The sequence below is a fragment of the Oncorhynchus nerka genome, linkage group LG24, assembly GCF_034236695.1.
Source record: "Oncorhynchus nerka isolate Pitt River linkage group LG24, Oner_Uvic_2.0, whole genome shotgun sequence".
Taxonomy (NCBI): Eukaryota; Metazoa; Chordata; class Actinopteri; order Salmoniformes; family Salmonidae; genus Oncorhynchus; species Oncorhynchus nerka.
The window spans coordinates 41,463,654-41,484,935 of NC_088419.1; the positions used below are offsets into that span (position 1 = coordinate 41,463,654).

The window sequence follows — 21,282 nt, forward strand, 5'->3', positions numbered from 1 at the left end:
GTTTGTCAATGACAGTGTTGTTTGTGTTTAGTGTTCATTCATTTCCCTAACAGAACTATTCCGGCGAGGCTTTTCCCGGTGGTGCCAAAAACACAACATAAGAAGAATAGGAGACCGAGATGACAAAGGAAGGTGGCCAAAAACACGTAGGGGTAGAATGTGTCTGAACATGTGCAATACGTAGCAGGTACACTGGTGTGTGCCTGTTTGTTTATCTTTATTAATTAAAGCATCTGTAGACCTCATGTCTCGCCGAGGGCCTATTGGCGTCTCGGTCTCCTAGCTCGCTGTCGTGTCTCAAATCGCACAGTAAACAAACTCACAGCGTAGACGCTCTTCAAATCCCTCGCACACCGACAGACAACTCAGGTTGTTTGTTTTCTCTCTCTACTTCTCCACCCGCTCTCTCTCTCTCTCTTTCTCTTTTAAATGAACTATTCCCAGAGGTTAACTTTTACCTCAGCCTTCATTCCCAGGGATCTGTACAACGCCATGTAGCGGAGGCAAACATCTCGCTGTGTTTTCCTTAGTCCTCCCCAGAGACCTTATAACATCTGTATAGATGTAACTACCCTGGACCCTGCTGTGATTCTATACCCCATTGCAGGCCATTACACCACACTTAAACGGACCCTTTTCAAAACACAACACCATACTCCAGCTATGTTTATCATAGTAGCTGTAAATGCTTCATCTGGGCAATTCAGTTTTAGAGAGTTAGCTTTTAACCTAGTCTTGTTTTTGTTTTTTTGGGGGTTTTTTTGCAGCTAATTTATGTGGGAGAAGTTTGTAGCTCCGTTACCTTTTCACCCCTTGACATCCTTCGTGTGATTTGAACGTTTTCAAACACACGTTGTGAAGTCAGCTGGACATGTTGGGGGACAATTAGAACAACCAACGTGTTTTCTCGCGATAAATACACATGATTTATTTACAAACAAAGTGGTTATAATAGAAATAAATACAAAATAAAAATCTGAGCATTATACTTCATGTGGTATTGCACCCAATTCGAAATGTACATCAGATATACATTTTCAAAACCAGTAAAGGATTATTCCTCCAAGTAAAATATTTATTTTCCCCAACTTTAACTAGACATAAATATATTCATATATAGTTATTTGTACTTCTTCTCCCAAAATAGCTCTGTTTGTGTCTTTTCTTTCATTTAAATAAAACATTTTCATTGGGAAACCAGGTGTCCATATAGCCTCACACTCTACGTCCTTCTCAGTCTCCATCCCTTCATCCCATCCATCTCTCTCTCTCTCTCTCTCTCTCTGTATGTCTCACCGGCAGCCACACCCCTCCACCACCATGTCCTGGTAGTTTTTGAGGATGACCTTCTCATACTCGTCCAGATAGAGCAGTGATATGGGGCTGAGCTCTGTGGGCACGCAGCACGCCCGGGGGATGTTGGAGTTCACAGAGTTGACCAGCGTCTGAACGATGGCGTGGTTGGTGGAGTTGAGGTGGTCGGCCAATGGGAAGGGACATACCCCGTGGCAGTAGAAGGCATGGTAGCCAGGGGGCGCCACTATCCACTCGTTCCAGCCCACTTCGCTGAAGTCCACGTCGAGTTCGTGTCTGTGGCAGTTGGCCTTGTGTTGATGCTTCCTTCTCTGTTTCCTGTGGCCTGCTGCCTGTCTCTTGTCCCTGTGCAGCACCGCGTTCCCCCGCCCGTCATGACTGTAGGTCACCAGCAGGGGTCGAGCCTGGGGCCATGAGTCCTGGTCCTCGTGGAGGGAGCGGCTCACCCTGACGTGCCTGCTCTGTCTCTGGGCCTCCTCGCCCCCCTGGGTGTCTGGGTGGAACACCTCCACCATGAATCCGTGGTTGTGGCTCCCCCCGGAGGACCACTGGGACACGGCGGGGCTGACGTCAAAGCTTTCCCAGCGGCTCAGAGAATCCTGCACCAGCCGAGTGTCCAGGAGGCGTGTCAGGGGTTCCCCATGGGGAGATGCAGGGGCTCCAAACACCTCGTACACGTTGATACGATGGATGCCACCAACACTGGTACTGGTATTGGTACTGGAGCGGTTACTGCTGTTGTGACTGGTGTTACTGGTGGGAGCTGCTGTGGCCCCCAGGACCTGGTCCCTGTAGACCCGGAGCTCTGCAGAGGTGATGAGCTCTTCTCCAGGGATGGAGGTGAGATTGAAGAAGAACTGCTGGGTGGTCCTGCCCTTCAGACTTGCCAGAGCCTCCATGGATTCTACAATCGAGAAGAGAAGGAGAGAGTAAGGGTCAGTGGATGATGTTGACATAGAAATTCATGGCTAAGCTCAGGACATTTTTTTTAACTATAAAGGTTGTAGAGTCACTCCATGACGGACCAAGATTTACTGTCTTAACAAACGGGTTGTCTTTCCATAGCTCACTAAAACACACACACACACACACACACAAGAAAACGACTGGCCGTGTGTGGGTGTAGATCATTGTCGTCATACACACGGCATCATACACACACACTCACTAACTCCAAGAGCATGAGTCAATGTAAAGGGAACAGGTTACAATTATGACCATCCAGCTGCAACATTGCCAGGTCCATACATCAAAGCAGTGGCGTTCCCATTTATTGATAAGATCTAGCAGGGAACAGTGATAGCCTCTAACCATTATGCCTGCAAGGCCACTAAATACCATAGAGAATGTTCTGCCCTTTACGATTTGTTTGCTACATGATGGAGTCCTGTTTTTATTGGATGTGTGGATAAAGCCCACCATGGAATCATCAAAGCTAGATTATTATGACATAATGAAAGGCCATAGGGAAGTAGATCTCATTTATCTTAGGGTGTGTTCAGACATTTAACCTGGAGTGCCAGAGAGCGCTCAGAGTGTGTTCGTAAATTCAGAGCATTGTCAGATTGTCCATTCTTAAATTCAGAGCGTTGTCTGATTGTCCATTCTTAAATTCAGAGCGTTGTCAGATTGTCCATTCTTAAATTCAGAGCGTTGTCAGATTGTCCATTCTTAAATTCAGAGCGTTGTCAGATTGTCCATTCTTAAATTCAGAGCGTTGTCAGATTGTCCATTCTTAAATTCAGAGCGTGTTGTTTTCTGGAGCGTTCAGAGCGTTGTCAGATTGTCCATTCTTAATTTCAGAGCGTTGTCAGATTGTCCATTCTTAAATTCAGAGCGTGTTGTTTTCTGGAGCGTTTCAGAGCGTTGTCAGATTGTCCATTCTTAAATTCAGAGCGTTGTCAGATTGTCCATTCTTAAATTCAGAGCGTTGTCAGATTGTCCATTCTTAAATTCAGAGCGTTGTCTGATTGTCCATTCTTAAATTCAGAGCGTTGTCAGATTGTCCATTCTTAAATTCAGAGCGTGTTGTTTTCTGGAGCATTCAGAGCGTTGTCAGATTGTCCATTCTTAAATTCAGAGCATTGTCAGATTGTCCATTCTTAAATTCAGAGCGTTGTCAGATTGTCCATTCTTAAATTCAGAGCGTTGTCAGATTGTCCATTCTTAAATTCAGAGCGTGTTGTTTTCTGGAGCGTTCAGAGCGTTGTCTGATTGTCCATTCTTAAATTCAGAGCGTTGTCAGATTGTCCATTCTTAAATTCAGAGCGTTGTCTGATTGTCCATTCTTAAATTCAGAGCGTGTTGTTTTCTGGAGCGTTCAGAGCGTTGTCAGATTGTCCATTCTTAAATTCAGAGCGTTGTCAGATTGTCCATTCTTAAATTCAGAGCGTGTTGTTTTCTGGAGCGTTCAGAGCGCCCACTGGATGCTCTGGCTGAGGGTTGATCCGAGCGTTCGGGCAGTCATGCACCCAAGCTAACTGGCTAACTTTGGCTAGCTTGCTAGCTACTTCCAGACACATAATGAGAGAACACCCAACTCTGAGCATTTTACTCACCCTAGCAGAGCTGGTTAGGCTGCAACTATTTAATAACGTTTTTTTCCCGACCGTTTACTGACACCGGCCATATTCAACGGGTGTTGAGCGTTCGTAAATTTGCCAGTTATTCTGCGCTCTGGCACACTCAGGCGAGAGTGCTCTGAAATCGTAGATTGTAGAGTAGATAGTAGAGTAGATAGTAGAGTAGATAGTAGAGTAGATAGTAGAGTAGATAGTAGAGTAGATTGTAGAGTAGATAGTAGAGTAGATAGTAGAGTAGATAGTAGAGTAGATAGTAGAGTAGATAGTAGAGTAGATAGTAGAGTAGATTGTAGAGTAGATAGTAGAGTAGATAGTAGAGTAGATAGTAGAGTAGATTGTAGAGTAGATAGTAGAGTAGATAGTAGAGTAGATAGTAGAGTAGATAGCCCGAGTGAATTTACAAACGCACCCATAATGTTTTCCACACCTTTTTTTGGAGCAATCTATAGCGAAACGTGTTATTACTCTGTGCATATTTGGCTTGATTGATAATTACATTTAGTGATGTCAGGTACATGACAATGTCAACACTTAAATTTTTTTGATTGTAGTCAAACGTTGAACATTTACCTTTATGTGTTTTACAGATGGTACAAAGACAAGATTGTTATCTGTTTGGAGTGGTAAAATAAACACCAACTTTGAACTCAGGGCTTTTTCAAAGGAGGCATTTAGGAAATTCCACCCTCTCATCCTAAATCTCCCTCCAGAAGCACAAAGACCTCAAATAGGCCTATCACTCCTTATTGATGTGGGAAACCCCCTCCTGTCTACTTCTCTCTTCAAATCCCTCTCTCCTTCTCTCTTTTGGCCCACTCACTTCAAAATGCCTCGTTCCCCTCTTTCTCCTCAGCCCCAAATCTCCCCCTCCCCTTCTATCTCTTTCTTCAACCCAAATCCCCTCTCTCTCTCTCTCTTTAGCCCCAAATCTCTCTTTTTATTCTGCCCCCCTCCTCTCTCTCTCTCTCCCCCTCGCCCCCCTCCCCCCCTCTCTCTCCTCCTCTCCTCCATCTCCATCTCTCCATTTCTCTCCTCCTCTCCATCTCTCTCTCTCTCTCTCTCTCTCTCTCTCTCTGTCTCTCTCTCTCTGTCTCTCTCTCTCTCTCTCTCTCTCTCTCTCTCTCTCTCTCTCTCTCTCTCTCTCTCTCTCTCTCTCTCTCTCTCTCTCTCTCTCTCTCTCTCTCTCTCTCTCTCTCTCTCTCTCTCTCTCTCTCTCTCTCTCTCTCCAGATCCCTGCTGTGTGAGTGAAGGGGGTGCTGCGCTGCGTGTGAACAACATGTCAGGGCTTGTCTAAGAGTTGTGAACCACAGATATGAGTGTATCAACATTCCTAATTTGTTTTTCCGCTGTGTGCCAAAAACAAAAGATAACGGCTAATGTTAGGTCATTCATCTCTGCCTGTCTCTGGCAGCCGGTGCCTGTGTTAGGCCTGGAAATATTATTTTTGGCAAAGAAAATTGTTCTTTTTGAAAACCAATATCACAAAAAATGAATAATCCCTCTGAAATGAATTATCAAGGAAGAGATGTGGTGCATCGATAGGGCTTCAGGATTTTACGTTTCGTTTTACATGTGTAGCTACACGTCTATTACACGTATAGGGCCTCCACTCTTCCCACTTACACCATGAGAACAATTGAAATATCCAGAACCATGCTACGCTGGAGCACAGGATAAAAAGACAGGAGGAGGCAAGGAGGATAAACAACTAAACATGGCTGAAAAGTATTCCAAGGTGCGGAGTGCGGAGTCGAGCGGCAGTTTACAGTAGTGGAGTGAGTGGTCTCAGTCCCAGTCACCATGGCAGCCAGCCGGTGGGGTGTTTTAGTGTGTCTGTGGTGTTTGTAGTGTGTCTGTGGTGTTTTAGTGTGTCTGTGGTGTTTGTAGTGTGTCTGTGATGTCCATATTGTGTCAGTGGTGTTTGTAGTGTGTCTGTGGTGTTTGTAGTGTGTCCGTGGTGTTTGTAGTGTGTCAGTAGTGTTTGTAGTGTGTCCGTGGTGTTTGTTGTGTGTCAGTAGTGTTTGTAGTGTGTCAGTAGTGTTTGTAGTGTGTCCGTGGTGTTTGTAGTGTGTCAGTGGTGTTTGTAGGGTGCCAGTGATGTTTGTGGTGTGTCAGTGGTGTTTCTAGGGTGCCAGTGCTGTTTGTGGTGTGTCAGTGGTGTTTGTAGGGTGCCAGTGCTGTTTGTGGTGTGGCAGTGGTGTTTCTAGGGTGCCAGTGCTGTTTGTGGTGTGTCAGTGGTGTTTCTAGGGTGCCAGTGCTGTTTGTGGTGTGTCAGTGGTGTTTCTAGGGTGCCAGTGCTGTTTGTGGTGTGTCAGTGGTGTTTCTAGGGTGCCAGTGCTGTTTGTGGTGGGTCAGTGGTGTTTCTAGGGTGCCAGTGCTGTTTGTGGTGTGTCAGTGGTGTTTCTAGGGTGCCAGTGCTGTTTGTGGTGTGTCAGTGGTGTTTCTAGGGTGCCAGTGCTGTTTGTGGTGTGTCAGCTGTGTTTCTAGGGTGTCCGTGCTGTTTGTGGTGTGTCAGGGGTGTTTGTAGGGTGTCAGTGGCGTTTGTAGTGTATCAGTGGGGTTTGTAGTTTGTCAGTGTGTCCACTGGGTGTCATCCCTACCAGGCATCAGGGGAGGAGAACACCACCTATCCTGACTCAACCACTCCAACGAGTCATTCACTTTGTGGAAACTTCCCATGCAGTCAAACACTCGGGAGTCTGTGTAAAAGGCCATCCACGAATGCATTGGGCATGTACTGTACACTACTGGAGCTAGCGCAAACTCAATGATAGGCCATATTCATTCTCAAGACAGATTTGTATTTTATTTTAATTCATTTAACCTTGATTCACCTACGCAAGAACAAATTCTTATTTACAATGAAGGCCTACTCCGGCCAAACCCGGACGACGCAGGGCCAAATGTGTGCCGCCCTATGGCACTCCCAATCACGGCCGGTTGCGATACAGCCCAGGATCGAACCAGGGTCTGTAGTGACGTCTCTAGCACTGAGATGCAGTGCCTTAGACCACTACACTCGGGAGCCCCAAATAGACAGTACAGATGCATGAGGGGCGATGGGTTTCAAGCAATGAGAGGTTAAGGTTTACATGTTTGTTTATTGTTTTGGTCTGTTTTGTTGCAGCACTGTAAATGAAATGCCCAGACTAGAAGGTTAGACATACTCTGAACACATGCACACATCTCTACCCACGGTTACTATATTTTTGCATTTAGACCAATTGGCCCTTACTGAAACAATCATCTAGTTGGCATGCGTTTCTGAGGTATATAAATGTATGGTTTTATTGTGAAATATCTTAGTCAGCGACGCATATGTAGCTATATAATAAGTATGTAATTATGGGGTTCTATTATTAGAAGGTGCATAATTACGCACGAAGAGCGATTGGAAAAGAATAACGTGCACCCCCCAAAACCAGAATGACTAAGTGACTGACTTTTCAGTCCTGTCTAAAAATGAGACGGAGCTCAGTCTGCCGCAGTGGCCTCTATCATAATGCGTGTGTAGACAGTGTAGTGTCATGTGTTATTGAAGTAGCAGCAGGGCGATGACTATCACCTACGCACACGCACACCGCCCTTACTTTATCCCTCTGCTGAGTTGCGTGTCTGGAAAAACTGTTTTCAGGGCCCATGCAAACACCATAAATTATTAAGAAACAAATTACCCTTGTGATACCGCCAACCTTGATGTTGTGATGCCTGTTATAGCACAGTCAATGGAATGTTCCGGGTAACGGGTTGCATTAACTCATATTTGAGAGATGACTTTTCACTTCAACGTTACACGTCAACCACTTCTCTGTCGAACCCTGACAATGAGTTTATCTCGTTAGATTGTTAAATTACACTTGTTACTATAATATGATCTACTTATAACGGGGATGTGTCCCTGACGCGTGTCACTCTGTTAGGATATGAGTGGGCCTGTCATAAAAAGTGTAATTGCTCTGAAAATCCTCCTCACACCACTGAGTCATGTTTAAATACAGGGTTGGCATGTCTGAGGGAGCAGAGGTGCTCTACGTCGCCAGGTGAAATATGCCACTAATACGTACCTTCGTGGTGAAAGCTTCTAATCGTGTTGGCCTTGCTGGCGGCTCTCTCTGCGTGTCTCCCCATGCTCCGGGGCCGTTTAGTGCTGTGGTCTCCGTTCGCCGAGTGCATACGGTACAGGTCCACCATGTACTGGGGCACCACAGCCTGCCTGCTCGGGTTCGGCCTCCGTTTAAGTCCGAACATATTGAGGAGCCGCAGCTCAAACTCGTTAAGAAAGTTCTCCGACTGCTCCGGGCTCTGCTTCCCGGACTCGCTGTACTTCCTCCGGCCGACCTCGGGGATAAGTCCCGCAGCGCCTCCTAGCAACACCTGAGCCAGCAGCAGTACCATGAGAGAACGAAACACGGCGACCATGGTCAGTCAGTCCCTGTGAGGAGAGGAGAGCAGCTTCTGTCAATACACACAAAACTCAACCCCCAGCATATCAAGGTGAAGAAGGTATGAAAGAGAATTGTCTAACAGAAAAAGGGGTAGGTACAGGAAAGGAGAAAATCAAAGAAAACTGGAAGAAGAACAGAGAGAAGATGGCAAACAAAAAAAGGTGAGATGAGAGGACGTGTTTGGTGGAGGTGTATCAAAAAAAATACAACATAGCCCTAAGAACACACAAAGTGTGAAAGAATGTAATCATCAAAACGTTTCTAATAGAGACAATCGTCGCAGCAGTCAGACAGCGCTACGAGAGTCATTTGGTGAGGCTTTGACTACAGTGTAGTAACTTCAAGGAGTTCGCAGGTGTGAGATCTGACGTGCGTGTGCTGGCCAGGCGTACTCCGCCGCGCAGACAAAGACATCAAAAACACCTAGGTCTCAATCAAAAAGTACACGACCTTAGAATACTACCACAATATATTCATTTTACTGTGTATTTTTTGGGAATTTGTGTCAACTTTCACCCCAAAATATAGGCTTACAAAGTAGAAAAAAATAAACATCTTATGTGACAGCAGTTCATTTGAACTAAGTGTGTTTTCTTGAATAGAATTGGGAAATCACGAGACGGAAATTAGATCCAGAATACTCAGTGAACATATGTAGCCTAGTCCATGAGCGCTGTGCAACTTTCCCCTAAATATGAAAGTTGTCATTGACTTCAATAATTAGTACCTGTAACATTTTTTTTTACCTGATAAGGAAGCGCTGTGTCCAGTCGTCCTTCCAGCTTTGGGCTCCAATAAATTCCACATTAATTCGTGTTTATTCCACGCTTTCCTTCTGTGGACGAAATACAGTCCGTCCACTTCTCCGATCGCCTCCTCTTTTGCACATATCTCCGCAGCTGGGAATCTGGAGACTTCTTGGTCAATAGAATAAAATAAAATAAATGCCTACGTTCTATCTAAGCGGACTTGTGTAGGCAGAACCCATCGAAGTAAGTATAAAGAAGCGCCGTTAAACATCTTCAAATGCTAACTTTAGTAGAATCAAGTTTAGCAGAGAGCGGGTGTGGAAGATTAAACTGTACTCTGTCCGTCGCTCCTTGTACTCTGTGTCTGTGGGTTGGGGAGCGTCACCTCTCTCTCCTGTGCGCGGCACACTGTAGCAGTCCAATTGATTGTTGCCTTTCCTTCCCCGGACGAGGCTTTTTGTCGTCCAGTGATGTCACCAACGCAGGGCTGTCATTCATGTCGATTCCAACCACCTCCTGTGCCTTTTCAACCAGTCACCAACAGTAGCCTGCTCAAACTCGCGCTATGGGACTTTATATCTTTTGGCTTTTACAAAATGACTCAGATATGAGACTTTCTTTGACAATAGACTTTTATTCGTTTGTGTGATATAACATTGTTTATTTTGAAAGCATCAACATAAATAACTTGAGGTTTTCTTATCTATTTTTGTAAAATGCTCATTGGTCTGCATTGTTCTCGTGTTATTTCTCAATTTATGCAAAAGCCAGACAACATTTTTACAACTATTTCATTGTTGATCATTAAAAAGTTTGTTTACATTTTTTTGTAATAAAGTTGTAACAGTTTCAAAACTAATTAGAGCAATTGCGCCATGTGGATGGACTATATTAATACAAAATGCGTTATGCACAGACACACACACAAACATACACACACACACACACACACACACACACACACACACACACACACACACACACACACACACACACACACACACGTTTGTTTCACTATCTTTGTGGGGACCAAACAATTGATTTCTATTCAAAATCTTATTTTCCCTACCCCTTAAGCGAACCCTAACCTTAACCACAACCTCCTAACCCTAACCACTAACCGTTTATTAATACCGAGGACACCCAAGGATAGTAAAAATACACACACACACACACACACACACACACACACACACACACACACACACACACTCAGTTACTCAGTTATAAATACAGTGTGTATCTTAGATCCCTATGGGTGATTGATCAACATTTGTTAATTGCTGGATTAAGCATGTTTTACTATTGGATAAAAATAAATTGACAATGAGCTGGCAAATGTGTTGTCTTTGGTAGATTAGGGGGATTAGGGGCTGTAGTGACTGTCCTATCCTACCCTCTCAGCGCTGACCTCTGAACTTCACCCCTAACTGGTATCCCTCCTGTCCTATCCTTTGTCCTGGGAAAAGGGACAAGACAAATATTGACAAAGTCCATAGTCTTCTCCAGGCTGGACCCAGTCGGTTTGAAAAGATTAATTGATTGCCTGAGAAAACAAACTGTAGCTGTGTTTGAGTCTAGTCCAGCCAAGCCCAGGTTGAACATCGAAACACTGTGTTTATTGATTCTTTTCACTACTTCATTTCTAAGCAGTTGTTTCTCTCATCAGGTGTTCGACGATGCTCCTCCATTTCTCAGAGAGTGGATATTGTCAGTTACCAGCCCCCAGCAGCATAGTACAGCTAGGGAGAAGAGAAGCTGGGGTCCTTTGTTGATAGGTGTTGTTGGCTATATACAAGCCTATAGGCTTTAATCAACAACTCTGATGTTAGAGACATCTCCATGTGAAAACCCCTCATTGACTACAGCTAGTTATTTCCATTTGGTTAATGATGGTAGGGCAGAAGGTTGTGTTGTGACCAAAGCAACGGGCCTGTTTTGTTTGCTGAGATGGCAAAAGATGAAACCCAATTGAGATCAGAAGATATCTTTGTCTGCTTCTAGGACAATAACATTTTATAAGGGATAATCCGCCTGAATCATCTACAGTTGAAGTCGGAAGTTTACATACACCTGAGCCAAATACATTTCAACTCAGTTTTTCACCATTCCTGTCATTTCATCTTAGTAAAAATTCCCCGTCTTAGGTCAATTAGGATCACCACTTTATTATAAGAATGTGAAATGTCAGAGTAATGGTAGAGAGAATGATTTATTTCAGCTTTTATTTATTTCATCACATTCCCAGTGGATCAGAAGTTGACATACACTCAATTAGTATTTGGTAGCATTGCCTTTAAATTGTTTAACTTGGGTCAAACGTTTCAGGTAGCCTTCCACAAGCTTCCCACAATAAGTTGGGTGAATTTTGGCCCATTCCTCCTGACAGAGCTGGTGTAACTGAGTCAGGTTTGTTGGCCTCCTTGCTCTCACATGCTTTTTCAGTTCTGCCCACAAATGTTCTATAGGATTGAGGTCAGGGCTTTGTGATGGCCATACCAATACCTTGACTTTGTTGTCCTTAAGCCATTTTGCCACAACTTTGGAAGTTGTGCTTGGGGTCATTGTTCAATTGGAAGACCCATTTGCGACCAAGCTTTAACTTCCTGACTGATGTCTTGAGATTTGACCTCAATATATCCACATAATTTTCCATGATGCCATCTATTTTGTGAAGTGCACCAGTCCCTCCTGCAGCAAAGCACCCCCACAACAGGATGCTGCCACCCCCGTGCTTCACGGTTGGGATGGTATTCTTCGGCTTGCAAGCCTCCCCTTTGTCCTCCAAACATAATGATGGTCATCATGGCCAAACAGTTCTATTTTTGTATCATCAGACCAGAGGACATTTCTCCAATAAATACAATCTTTGTCCCAGTGTGCAGTTGCATTTGCAAACCGTAGTCTGGCTTTTTTATGGTGGTTTTGGAGCCATGGTTTCTTCCTTGCTGAGTGGCCTTTCAGTTTATGTTGATATAGGACTTGTTTTGATGTACTGCCAAATTCTCTTAAATGACGTTGGAGGCGGCTTATGGTAGATAAATTAACATTCAATTATCTGGCAACAGCTCTGTTGGACATTCCTGCAGTCAGCATGCCAATTGCACACTCCATCAAAACCTGAGATATATGTGGCATTGTGTTGCGTGACAAAACTGTACTTTTTAGATTGGCCTTTTATGATCATGCTGTTTAATCAGCTTCTTGATATGCCACACCTGTCAGGTGGATGGATTATCTTGGCAAAGAAGAAATGCTCACTAACAGGAATGTAAACACATTTGTGCACACCATTTGAGAGAAATATGTTTTTAGTGAATAGGGAAAATGTATTTAAGCTCATGGAAAATGAGACCAACACTTTACATGTTGCGTTTATATTTTTTGTTCTGTATACACACACATTAATTCATTCATTCCAACATTCGTTCATTCACTCACAGAAACACACAACCTGGATATCATAACACACCTAATGATATAATTGATCTAAAACCAACAAAATTGTCTACCTTGTTTTGTTTCCCTGAGTGCCACAGTTGGGTCCCTAGTGTTGCCAAAACAGCACTTTGTGGTGCTCTAAACTGCCAGGCAAAAGTTGTTAGTATTCCGATGCTTTGGATCAGGGATGGGCAACTTTGATAGCGGGGGGGGGGGCACAAAACATCTAGAGAAAATGTTGCAGTTTTAAATTCTATTCATGCGATTCCACTCATTTTGCCATGGGACAGAGAGAAATGTTAGCAGTGTTTTATATGATATCTGAGTGAGACGGACTAACAAAATCAATGGGGGCCACCCGGCCGGTAATTCGACCATTATATCAAGTTTAGATAGCTGGCCTCTAAGCTAATTTAGCAATCCAAAAAATGTTAGCTGACATATGCTGACTATCAGTGACAGACATAACAAACATTTCAAAATTGCACCTTGTGTATTCTACTATTCTAACTTGCAACAGTAAGTTGAGACCCCGACTGAGTTTTCCGAGGGCCATCGAAGGGGGGCCGCGGGCCGCATGCCACCAGATGCCCATCCCTGCTTTAGAAGGAAGGATAAGGTAGTCTCTCACACAGTGACCTATGACTATATCTTTAATTGCCCAATGAGAGGATTAGAAGGGGAGAAAGAGAGGATTTATCTGATCCCTGCTTTCTGTGTGTGTGTGCCTGTGTTTGTGTGTGTGTCTGCGTGTTTGTGTTGGCACAGCTTGTGACAGGTAGAGAGGAATGTGTCCATCACCCCAGCAGGGTCCCCTGAGGGATGTGATCCGTGCTGTCCCCTCCTCTCAGTCCAGCAGACCACATATCAGTGACCTTCATTCACTGATATCATTATCTGTGGAGAAAGTAGTCTTCTACTGGGGTTATCAAGAATAAGTAGATGATCCAATTATTTTGTTGATTGAAAAGAACAGCTATCAGTAAACTCTGGTTGGGAGAGAACATATCAACATGCTTAAAAGATCGACCCACTGGTGATCATGCCCAGAGGTTAACCAGTTACAGACCCTGGTTATGAAACACTAGCCAAATTCAAGAATAGGGGTTTTGAAGTCATAAATGTATATTATGACCCCACGGTAGCACTGCTGGCTTACCCTTAGAGCTAAACAGGGCTGGTCCTGGTCAGTCCCTGGATGGGAGACCAGATGCTGCTGGAAGTGGAGTTGGAGGGCCAGTAGGAGCCACTCTTGCCCCTGGTCTACAAAAATATCCCAATGCCCCAGGGCAGTGGTTGGGGACGTTTGTATTTGCAGCTACTCTTCCTGGGGTCCAGCAAAATTAAGGCAGTTTATACAATTTTTAAAAATTACAGTACATTCACTCACAGACTGTGTGCCCTCAAGCCCCAACTCCACCACTACCACATATAAACAGTCCAAAATCCATGTGTACTTGTGTGTATAGTGCCTATGCTATCGTGTGTATGCATGTGTCTGTGCTATCGTGTGTATGCATGTGTTTGTGCTATCGTGTGTATGCATGCGTCTGTGCTATCGTGTGTATGCATGTGTCTGTGCTATCGTGTGTATGCATGTGTCTGTGCTATCGTGTGTATGCATGTGTCTGTGCTATCGTGTGTATGCATGCGTCTGTGCTATCGTGTGTATGCATGTGTCTGTGCTATCGTGTGTATGCATGCGTCTGTGCTATCGTGTGTATGCATGTGTCTGTGCTATCGTGTGTATGCATGTGTCTGTGCTATCGTGTGTATGCATGCGTCTGTGCTATCGTGTGTATGCATGTGTCTGTGCTATCGTGTGTATGCATGTGTCTGTGCTATCGTGTGTATGCATGTGTCTGTGCTATCGTGTGTATGCATGTGTCTGTGCTATCGTGTGTATGCATGTGTCTGTGCTATCGTGTGTATGCATGTGTCTGTGCTATCGTGTATGCATGCATGTGTCTGTGCTATCGTGTGTATGCATGTGTCTGTGCTATCGTGTGTATGCATGTGTATGCATGTGTCTGTGCTATCGTGTGTATGCATGTGTCTGTGCTATCGTGTGTATGCATGTGTCTGTGCTATCGTGTGTATGCATGTGTCTGTGCTATCGTGTGTATGCATGTGTCTGTGCTATCGTGTGTATGCATGCGTCTGTGCTATCGTGTGTATGCATGTGTCTGTGCTATCGTGTGTATGCATGTGTCTGTGCTATCGTGTGTATGCATGTGTCTGTGCTATCGTGTGTATGCATGCATGTGTCTGTCTGTGTGTATCGTGTGTATGCATGCGTCTGTGCTATCGTGTGTATGCATGTGTCTGTGCTATCGTGTGTGCATGCGTGTGTATGCATGTCTGTGCTATCGTGTGTATGCATGTGTCTGTGCTATCGTGTGTATGCATGTGTCTGTGCATGCATGTCTGTGCTATCGTGTGTATGCATGTGTCTGTGCTATCGTGTGTATGCATGTGTCTGTGCTATCGTGTGTATGCATGTGTCTGTGCTATCGTGTGTATGCATGTGTCTGTGCTATCGTGTGTATGCATGTGTCTGTGCTATCGTGTGTATGCATGTGTCTGTGCTATCGTGTGTATGCATGCATGTGTCTGTGCTATCGTGTGTATGCATGTGTCTGTATCGTTTGTATGCATGCATGTCTGTGCTATCGTGTGTATGCATGTGTCTGTGCTATCGTGTGTATGCATGAGTCTGTGCTATCGTGTGTATGCATGCGTCTGTGCTATCGTGTGTATGCATGTGTCTGTGCTATCGTGTGTATGCATGCGTCTGTGCTATCGTGTGTATGCATGTGTCTGTGCTATCGTGTGTATGCATGTGTCTGTGCTATCGTGTGTATGCATGTGTCTGTGCCAAAGTTTGTTTTGCTTCACAGTCCCCGCTGTTCAATATGGTGTTTTTTAAATCTAATTTTACTACTCGCATGAGTTACTTGATGTGGAATAGAGTTCCATGTAGTCATGGCTCTATTTAGTACTGTGCACCTCCCATAGTCTGTTCTGGACTTGGGGACTGTGAAGAGACCTCTTGTGGCATGTCTTGTGGGGTATGCATTGGTGTCCGAGCTGTGTGCCAGTAGTTTAGACAGACAGCTCGTGCATTCAACATGTCAATACCTCTCATAAATAAAAGTAGAGATGAAGTCAATCTCTCCTCCACTTTCAGCCAAGAGAGATTGACATTCATATTATTAATATTAGCTCTCTGTGTACATCCAAGGGCCAGAAGTGCTGCCCTGTTCTGGACCAATTGCAATTTTTCCCTTTTTTGTGGCACCTGACCACACGACTGAGCAGTAGTCCAGGTGCGACAGAACTAGGGCCTGTAGGACCTGCCTTGTTGACAGTGCTGTTAAAGCAGCGCTTTATCATGGACGGACTTCTCCCCATCTTAGCTACTACTGCAACAATATGTTTTGACCATGACAGTTTACAATACAGGATCACTCCAAGCAGTTTAGTCACCTCAACGTGCTCAAATTCCACATTATTTGTTACAATATTTAGTTGAGGTTTAGGGTTTATTGAATGATTTGTCCCAAATACAATGCTTTTAGTTGTAGAAATATTTAGGACTAACTTATTCCTTACCACCCACTCTGAAACTAACTGCAGCTCTTTGTTATGTGTTGCAGTCATTTCAGTCACTGTAGTAGGTGACATGTATAGTGTTGAGTCATCCTCATACATAGACACTCTGGCTTTCCTCAAAGCCAGTGGCAATTCATTAGTAAAGATTGGAGAAAAAAAAATAATGGCCGTGGGGAATTCCTGATTCTACCTGGATTATGTTGGAGAGGCTTCCATTAAAGAACACCCTCTGTGTTCTGTTAGACAGGTAGCTCTTTATCCACAATAAAGCAGGAGGTGTAAAGCCATAACACATAAGTTTTGCCAGCAGCAGACTATGATCGATAATGCCAAAGCCGGCACTGAAGTCTAACAAAACAGCCCCCACAATATTTTTTATCGTCAATTTATCTCAGCCAATCATCAGTCATTTGTGTAAGTGCTGTGCTTGTTGAATGTCCTTCTCTATAAGCGTGCTGAAAGTCTGTCAATTTGTTTACTTTAAAATAACATTGTATCTGGTCGAAAACAATGTTTTCCAAAAGTTTACTAAGGGTTGGTAACAGACTGATTGGTCAGCTTTTTGAGCCAGTAAAGGGGGCTTTATTATTCTTAGGTAGAGGAATGACTTTTGCTTCCCGCCAAGCCTGAGAGCTTGAAAATGTGTCAAATAGGAGTGGCAATATCGTCCACTATTATCCTCAGTGGCTTGTCATTGTTGATAGACAACAATAATTTTTTCACCTCTTCTTAACTAACTACACGCAATTTAAAATGACAATGCTTGTCTTTCATAATTTCGCAATATATACTTGGATGTGTAGTGTCAGCATTTGTTACTGCCATGTTATGCCTAATTTTGCTAATCTTGCCAATGAAAAAAATATTTAAAGTAGTTGGCAATATCAGTTGGTTTTGTGATGAATGAATGATGGAGCTGAGTTCGCCTTTTTTCCCAGAATTGTCACGCCCTGGTCGAAGTAATGTATGTTTGTCTTCATTTATTTGGTCAGGCCAGGGTGTGACATGGGTTATTGTGGTGCGTTTTTGTCATGGGGTTTTTGTGGGGTGTCTAGCATCAGGTTCTCAATCAGAGTTAGGTGATTATCGTTGTCTCTGATTGGGAACCATATTTAGGCAGCCATATTCTTTGAGTATTTCGTGGGTGATTGTTCCTGTCTCTGTGTTAGTTGTCACCAGATAGGCCAGATAGGCTTTTTTCCTTGTTTTGGAAGAGAAGAGAACGAGCGCCATTCTCCTTGCGGAGATGGTGCTAAATACATCAACACGGTCGGTCCCTGGGATTGGGCTGGCCAACACGATTCGGTTTGCTTGGAAGGAAAAGGAGTTGGAGCCTTTAGGACGGGAAACTTTTGGAAGGATAATATTGATGGGGATTCTAAAGCTGACGGTGAAGGACGTGTTTTGTTTCCAAGGCAACTCGTTGGAGGGAGCATACGACGTGGCACTATATACAGAGGAGAAACACGATGATATCCTGAGAAGGGCAAGAGCAGTGAGAGGTGAGAGGCCGATGAGCCACTATGAAATGACAAGCCTGGCGAAGAACAACTTTAGGGTTGTAACTGTCAACATTTACAACCCATACGTTAAGGACGAAGAGGTGAGGGCCTTTTTGGGGAGATACATGTATAACGTCTCCTCAGCAAGGCACCTCAAAGACTCCCTTGGGTTTTGGAATGGGAGGAGAGGCTTCCAGGCCCTCAGAGAGGACCCAAAGGGACATGGTGGCTACCTCCATCCTCCTGCTATGTTCTCCCTAGGGGCTGACAGGGGGACGTTGTTTTATGCACGTCAGCCCCCATTTTGCAGGCGCTGTATGGCCTACGGACACATATTCGCCTCGTGCAGCACCAGGAAATGCAGATTTTGTGAATCTGAGGAACACGAGGCGAGGGATTGTGACAAGCCTAAGGCGTGCCACGGGTGTGGCTCGTCAGCACACGGCTCGTCAGAGGTCATATGCGTCTGCGGCTGGAGAAGGAGCAGGAGCGGGGGATGGGGGAAGAAGAGGAGGGGAAGGAAGCACACCTCATGACCAGAGTACAGGTCCAGAGGGGAAGGCCGCAAGGAAGGAGGGGGAGCAAGAAGCAGCGGATGGAAGAGAGAAGGAAACGGAAGGCACGGGAGTAGGAGTAACAGGAAAAGTGGCGGAAGAAGGCAACCGAGTGGAGGAGCATGAGAGAGAAGAAAGCGAGGGAGGAGTGTTGGAGAAGGAGACGGTGGAAGAGCAAGTGGACTGGGGGGGAAAGTGCCCTGGTGGAAGAGATGAGGGGTATTGTGGAGGAGCTGGCGGGGGGGGAGGGTGGTATCTCTCCACTGCCGTCTTTCACCAAAGAAGAGAATGAAGAGGGCCGACAGTGAGAGGGAGGGGATGGCCAAGAGAGTGATGGGGGTGGGAGAAACCTCTGGGTTGCTGATGGTTTCCCCGGGCCCTCAACTTCTGTTGGGTGGGGACACACCTAACAAGACTCAGGACTGGGTACAGGAGGAGGTGGGGAGTTTTTTGTTTGGGGACTCAGCCTCCCCGATTTTTTTTTTTCCAATCCAGCTGCAGCACTGGGGAGGGGGGAGGATTGTGGGGGTAGACCCAGGGTGCAGGGCACCCCGGAGCCAAACACTATTCCTGCATCCTGGGTTGGTGAGATGGAGGAAGAGGGGGGGATGTCGGGAGTACGGATGGTTATCTCACCGGTAGATCTGGAGCAGGGGAGCATCGGGTGAGTCTCCTGTTTTTTTTTTTTTCTGTCTGGGTTTAGAATTTGAGTGTATTACATGTTTTTATTTGATTCTTTCATGGGGTCTAATTTTACTTTTGTTAGTTTAAATGTAAGGGGTTTAAGGGATTTTGTTAAGAGGAGGGCGGTTTTTAGTTATTTGGAGGGTGTGGGGTTTGATTTTAGTTTTTTTATAGGAGGTTCACCTGAGGGATGGAGGGGATGTTAGTAGGTTTAAGAGGGAGTGGGACAAGGGGGAGTCGGTTTGGGGTATTGGGGGGGTGCACTCATCGGGGGTAGGGATTTTGTGTGGGCACAGGGAGGTAAAAGTGGAGGATTCTTTTGTGGTAATGCAGGGGAGGGTTATAGGGGTGGATGTCACGATAAGGGATTGTAAATTTAGATTAGTGGTGGTGTATGGGCCACAGGTGGTGGCAGACAGGAGGGAGATGGTGGACTGTCTGACGCCCCTGTGTGTCACAAATAGGAAATTAGTGATGGGGGGGATTTTAATACAGATTTAGGAATAGGGGGGGATAGCAGTGCAGGCGCCATTGCCGGGCTAATGGCTTGCCATGGTCTGGTAGATGGTGGTCTGCACACTACTCCGAAAATGGCCGGTCCTACATGACGCAACTCCAGGGGGGTTGAGCGGAGGCTCGACTATATTTTTGTACCCAGGTCTTTGGGTAAGTTGTCTGGGCGGCTGTTACCTGTTTTCTTTTCGGATCACGACGGGGTGCTCCTGCAGGTGGGGTCGCCAGTCTGCCTCTTTGGTAGGGGGTACTGGAAGTTAGATCGGGAAGTGCTGGAGGAGCAGGCTTTTGTTGACAGGTTTTATGGTTTCTTTTGGAGGCTTGAAGGCCTCCGGTCCATGTGCGAGGGGGTGTTAGAGTGGTGGGAATTAGTTAAGGTGAGGATTAGGGCTTTTATAATAGGGTATTGCAAGAGGAAAAAAAGGGAGGAGAGGAGGGAGGTGGATCGTATCCAAAGGTTAATTGAACTCGAATACGAGGCAGGCAACCTCGGCGGGTCGTTTGACTGGGAGAGATCCGCAACCCTAAAGGCGCAGCTCAGGGAGTTGCAGGAGCGGAAGGCTCGAGCTTTCCTGGAGCGTGCGCATAGTGGCTTTCTAGAACATAATGAGACTTGTTCTGCTATGTTCTTTAAGTCGGTTAGGGCCAGACAGAGTAGGAAGGTAATGCATGGCGTTAGGGAAGAAAATGGTAGTATAGTTAGAGAACCAGAGGATATGGTCAGGGTGACAACTGATCATTTCCAAGGTTTATTTAAGGAAAAGGAAATAGATGTAGAGCAGGGAAATGTGTTTTTAGAACACTTGTCCAGGCGGTTGCCGGAGGACATTAGAGAAGTGATGGAGGCCCAGATCTCACTAGAAGAGGTTGAGAGCGCACTTAGGAGGATGGGAAAAGGGAAGGTGCCTGGGATGGATGGGCTGTCGGCTGAGTTTTATCTCAAGTTTTGGGGTATACTTGGACCAGTGGTCCTCGAAGTCTTGAAGGCCATCCTTGAGACGGGGGTCCCGGGGGGATCAATGGCTGTTGGTGTGCTGTCACATTTATATAAGAAGGGGGAAGTAACAGACCTTGGCAACTGGCGGCCGTTGACCATGCTGTGTGTAGATTAAAAGCTACTTGCAAAGGTTTTAGCAGACCGGTTGCGCACAGCCCTTCCCTACGTCGTCCATGAGGATCAGACGTGCGGGGTAGAGGGCCGATCTATTAGATGGAACCTACAGTTAATCAGGGACTCCATTGCTTGGGTTGAAGATAGAGGACTGCCTTTAATGGTAGCAGAGCTAGATCAGGCGAAAGCCTTTGATCGCGTGAATAGATCCTTTTTTTTCAGAGTGTTAGGTCGATTAGGATTTGGGGAGAAGTTCATAGGATGGATTCGTACATTATATGTCGGAGCGGGGTGCCGAGTTAGTGTAAATAGTCACTTGGGTGACGTTTTTGACCTCTCGTCTGGGGTCAGGCAGGGATGCCCACTCTCGGCTCTCCTCTTTGTTCTGTACATGGAGCCTCTGGGGGCTGCCATTAGGGCAGACACAGGGGTGGAAGGCTTGTTGATCCCTGGATGTGGTGGGCTGCGGGTTAAGATGACGCAGTACGCCGACGACACTTCCTTGCTGCTGTGCAAGGACTCGTGCCTGACAAGGTCCCTTGCCATCTTTGGGGATTTCACCTGAGCGTCGGGAGCGGTTCTGAACCATGCAAAGTCTTCCGTCAAGTTTTTCGGAAGATGGCGCGGTAGAACGGATGTGCCCGGGGGGGTTATCTCTCTGTGAGGGGGCCCTGAGGATTCTCGGGGTCCATTTTGAGACCTCCGGCTCAGCGCCGCTGAACTGGAACATGCGTATCGCAGTGGTACAGAGGAAGCTAGCAATGTGGAAGGC

General features: G+C 45.5%; 1 protein-coding gene across 1 annotated transcript; it reads right to left on the reverse strand.

Annotated features, from left to right (window-relative positions):
• Positions 1-878: 878 nt before the first annotated feature.
• LOC115107996 (bone morphogenetic protein 2-like) lies at positions 879-9,528 on the reverse strand. Its single transcript, XM_065008905.1, has 3 exons — positions 9,088-9,528; positions 7,961-8,328; positions 879-2,218 (listed from the first exon to the last, which is right to left on the reverse strand). The coding sequence occupies exons 2-3, from the start codon at positions 8,313-8,315 to the stop codon at positions 1,293-1,295; spliced, it is 1,281 nt and encodes a 426-aa protein (XP_064864977.1). The 5' UTR covers positions 8,316-8,328; positions 9,088-9,528; the 3' UTR covers positions 879-1,292.
• Between the last annotated feature and the right edge of the window lie 11,754 nt (positions 9,529-21,282).

Bases quoted from the DNA above. Each gene is read 5' to 3' on its own strand.
- LOC115107996 (XM_065008905.1), bottom strand. From the start codon at position 8,315: ATGGTCGCCGTGTTTCGTTCTCTCATGGTACTGCTGCTGGCTCAGGTG. The intron at 2,219-7,960 runs GTACGTATTAGT...TCTCGATTGTAG, and splicing joins TAGAAGCTTTCACCACGAAG to AATCCATGGAGGCTCTGGCA.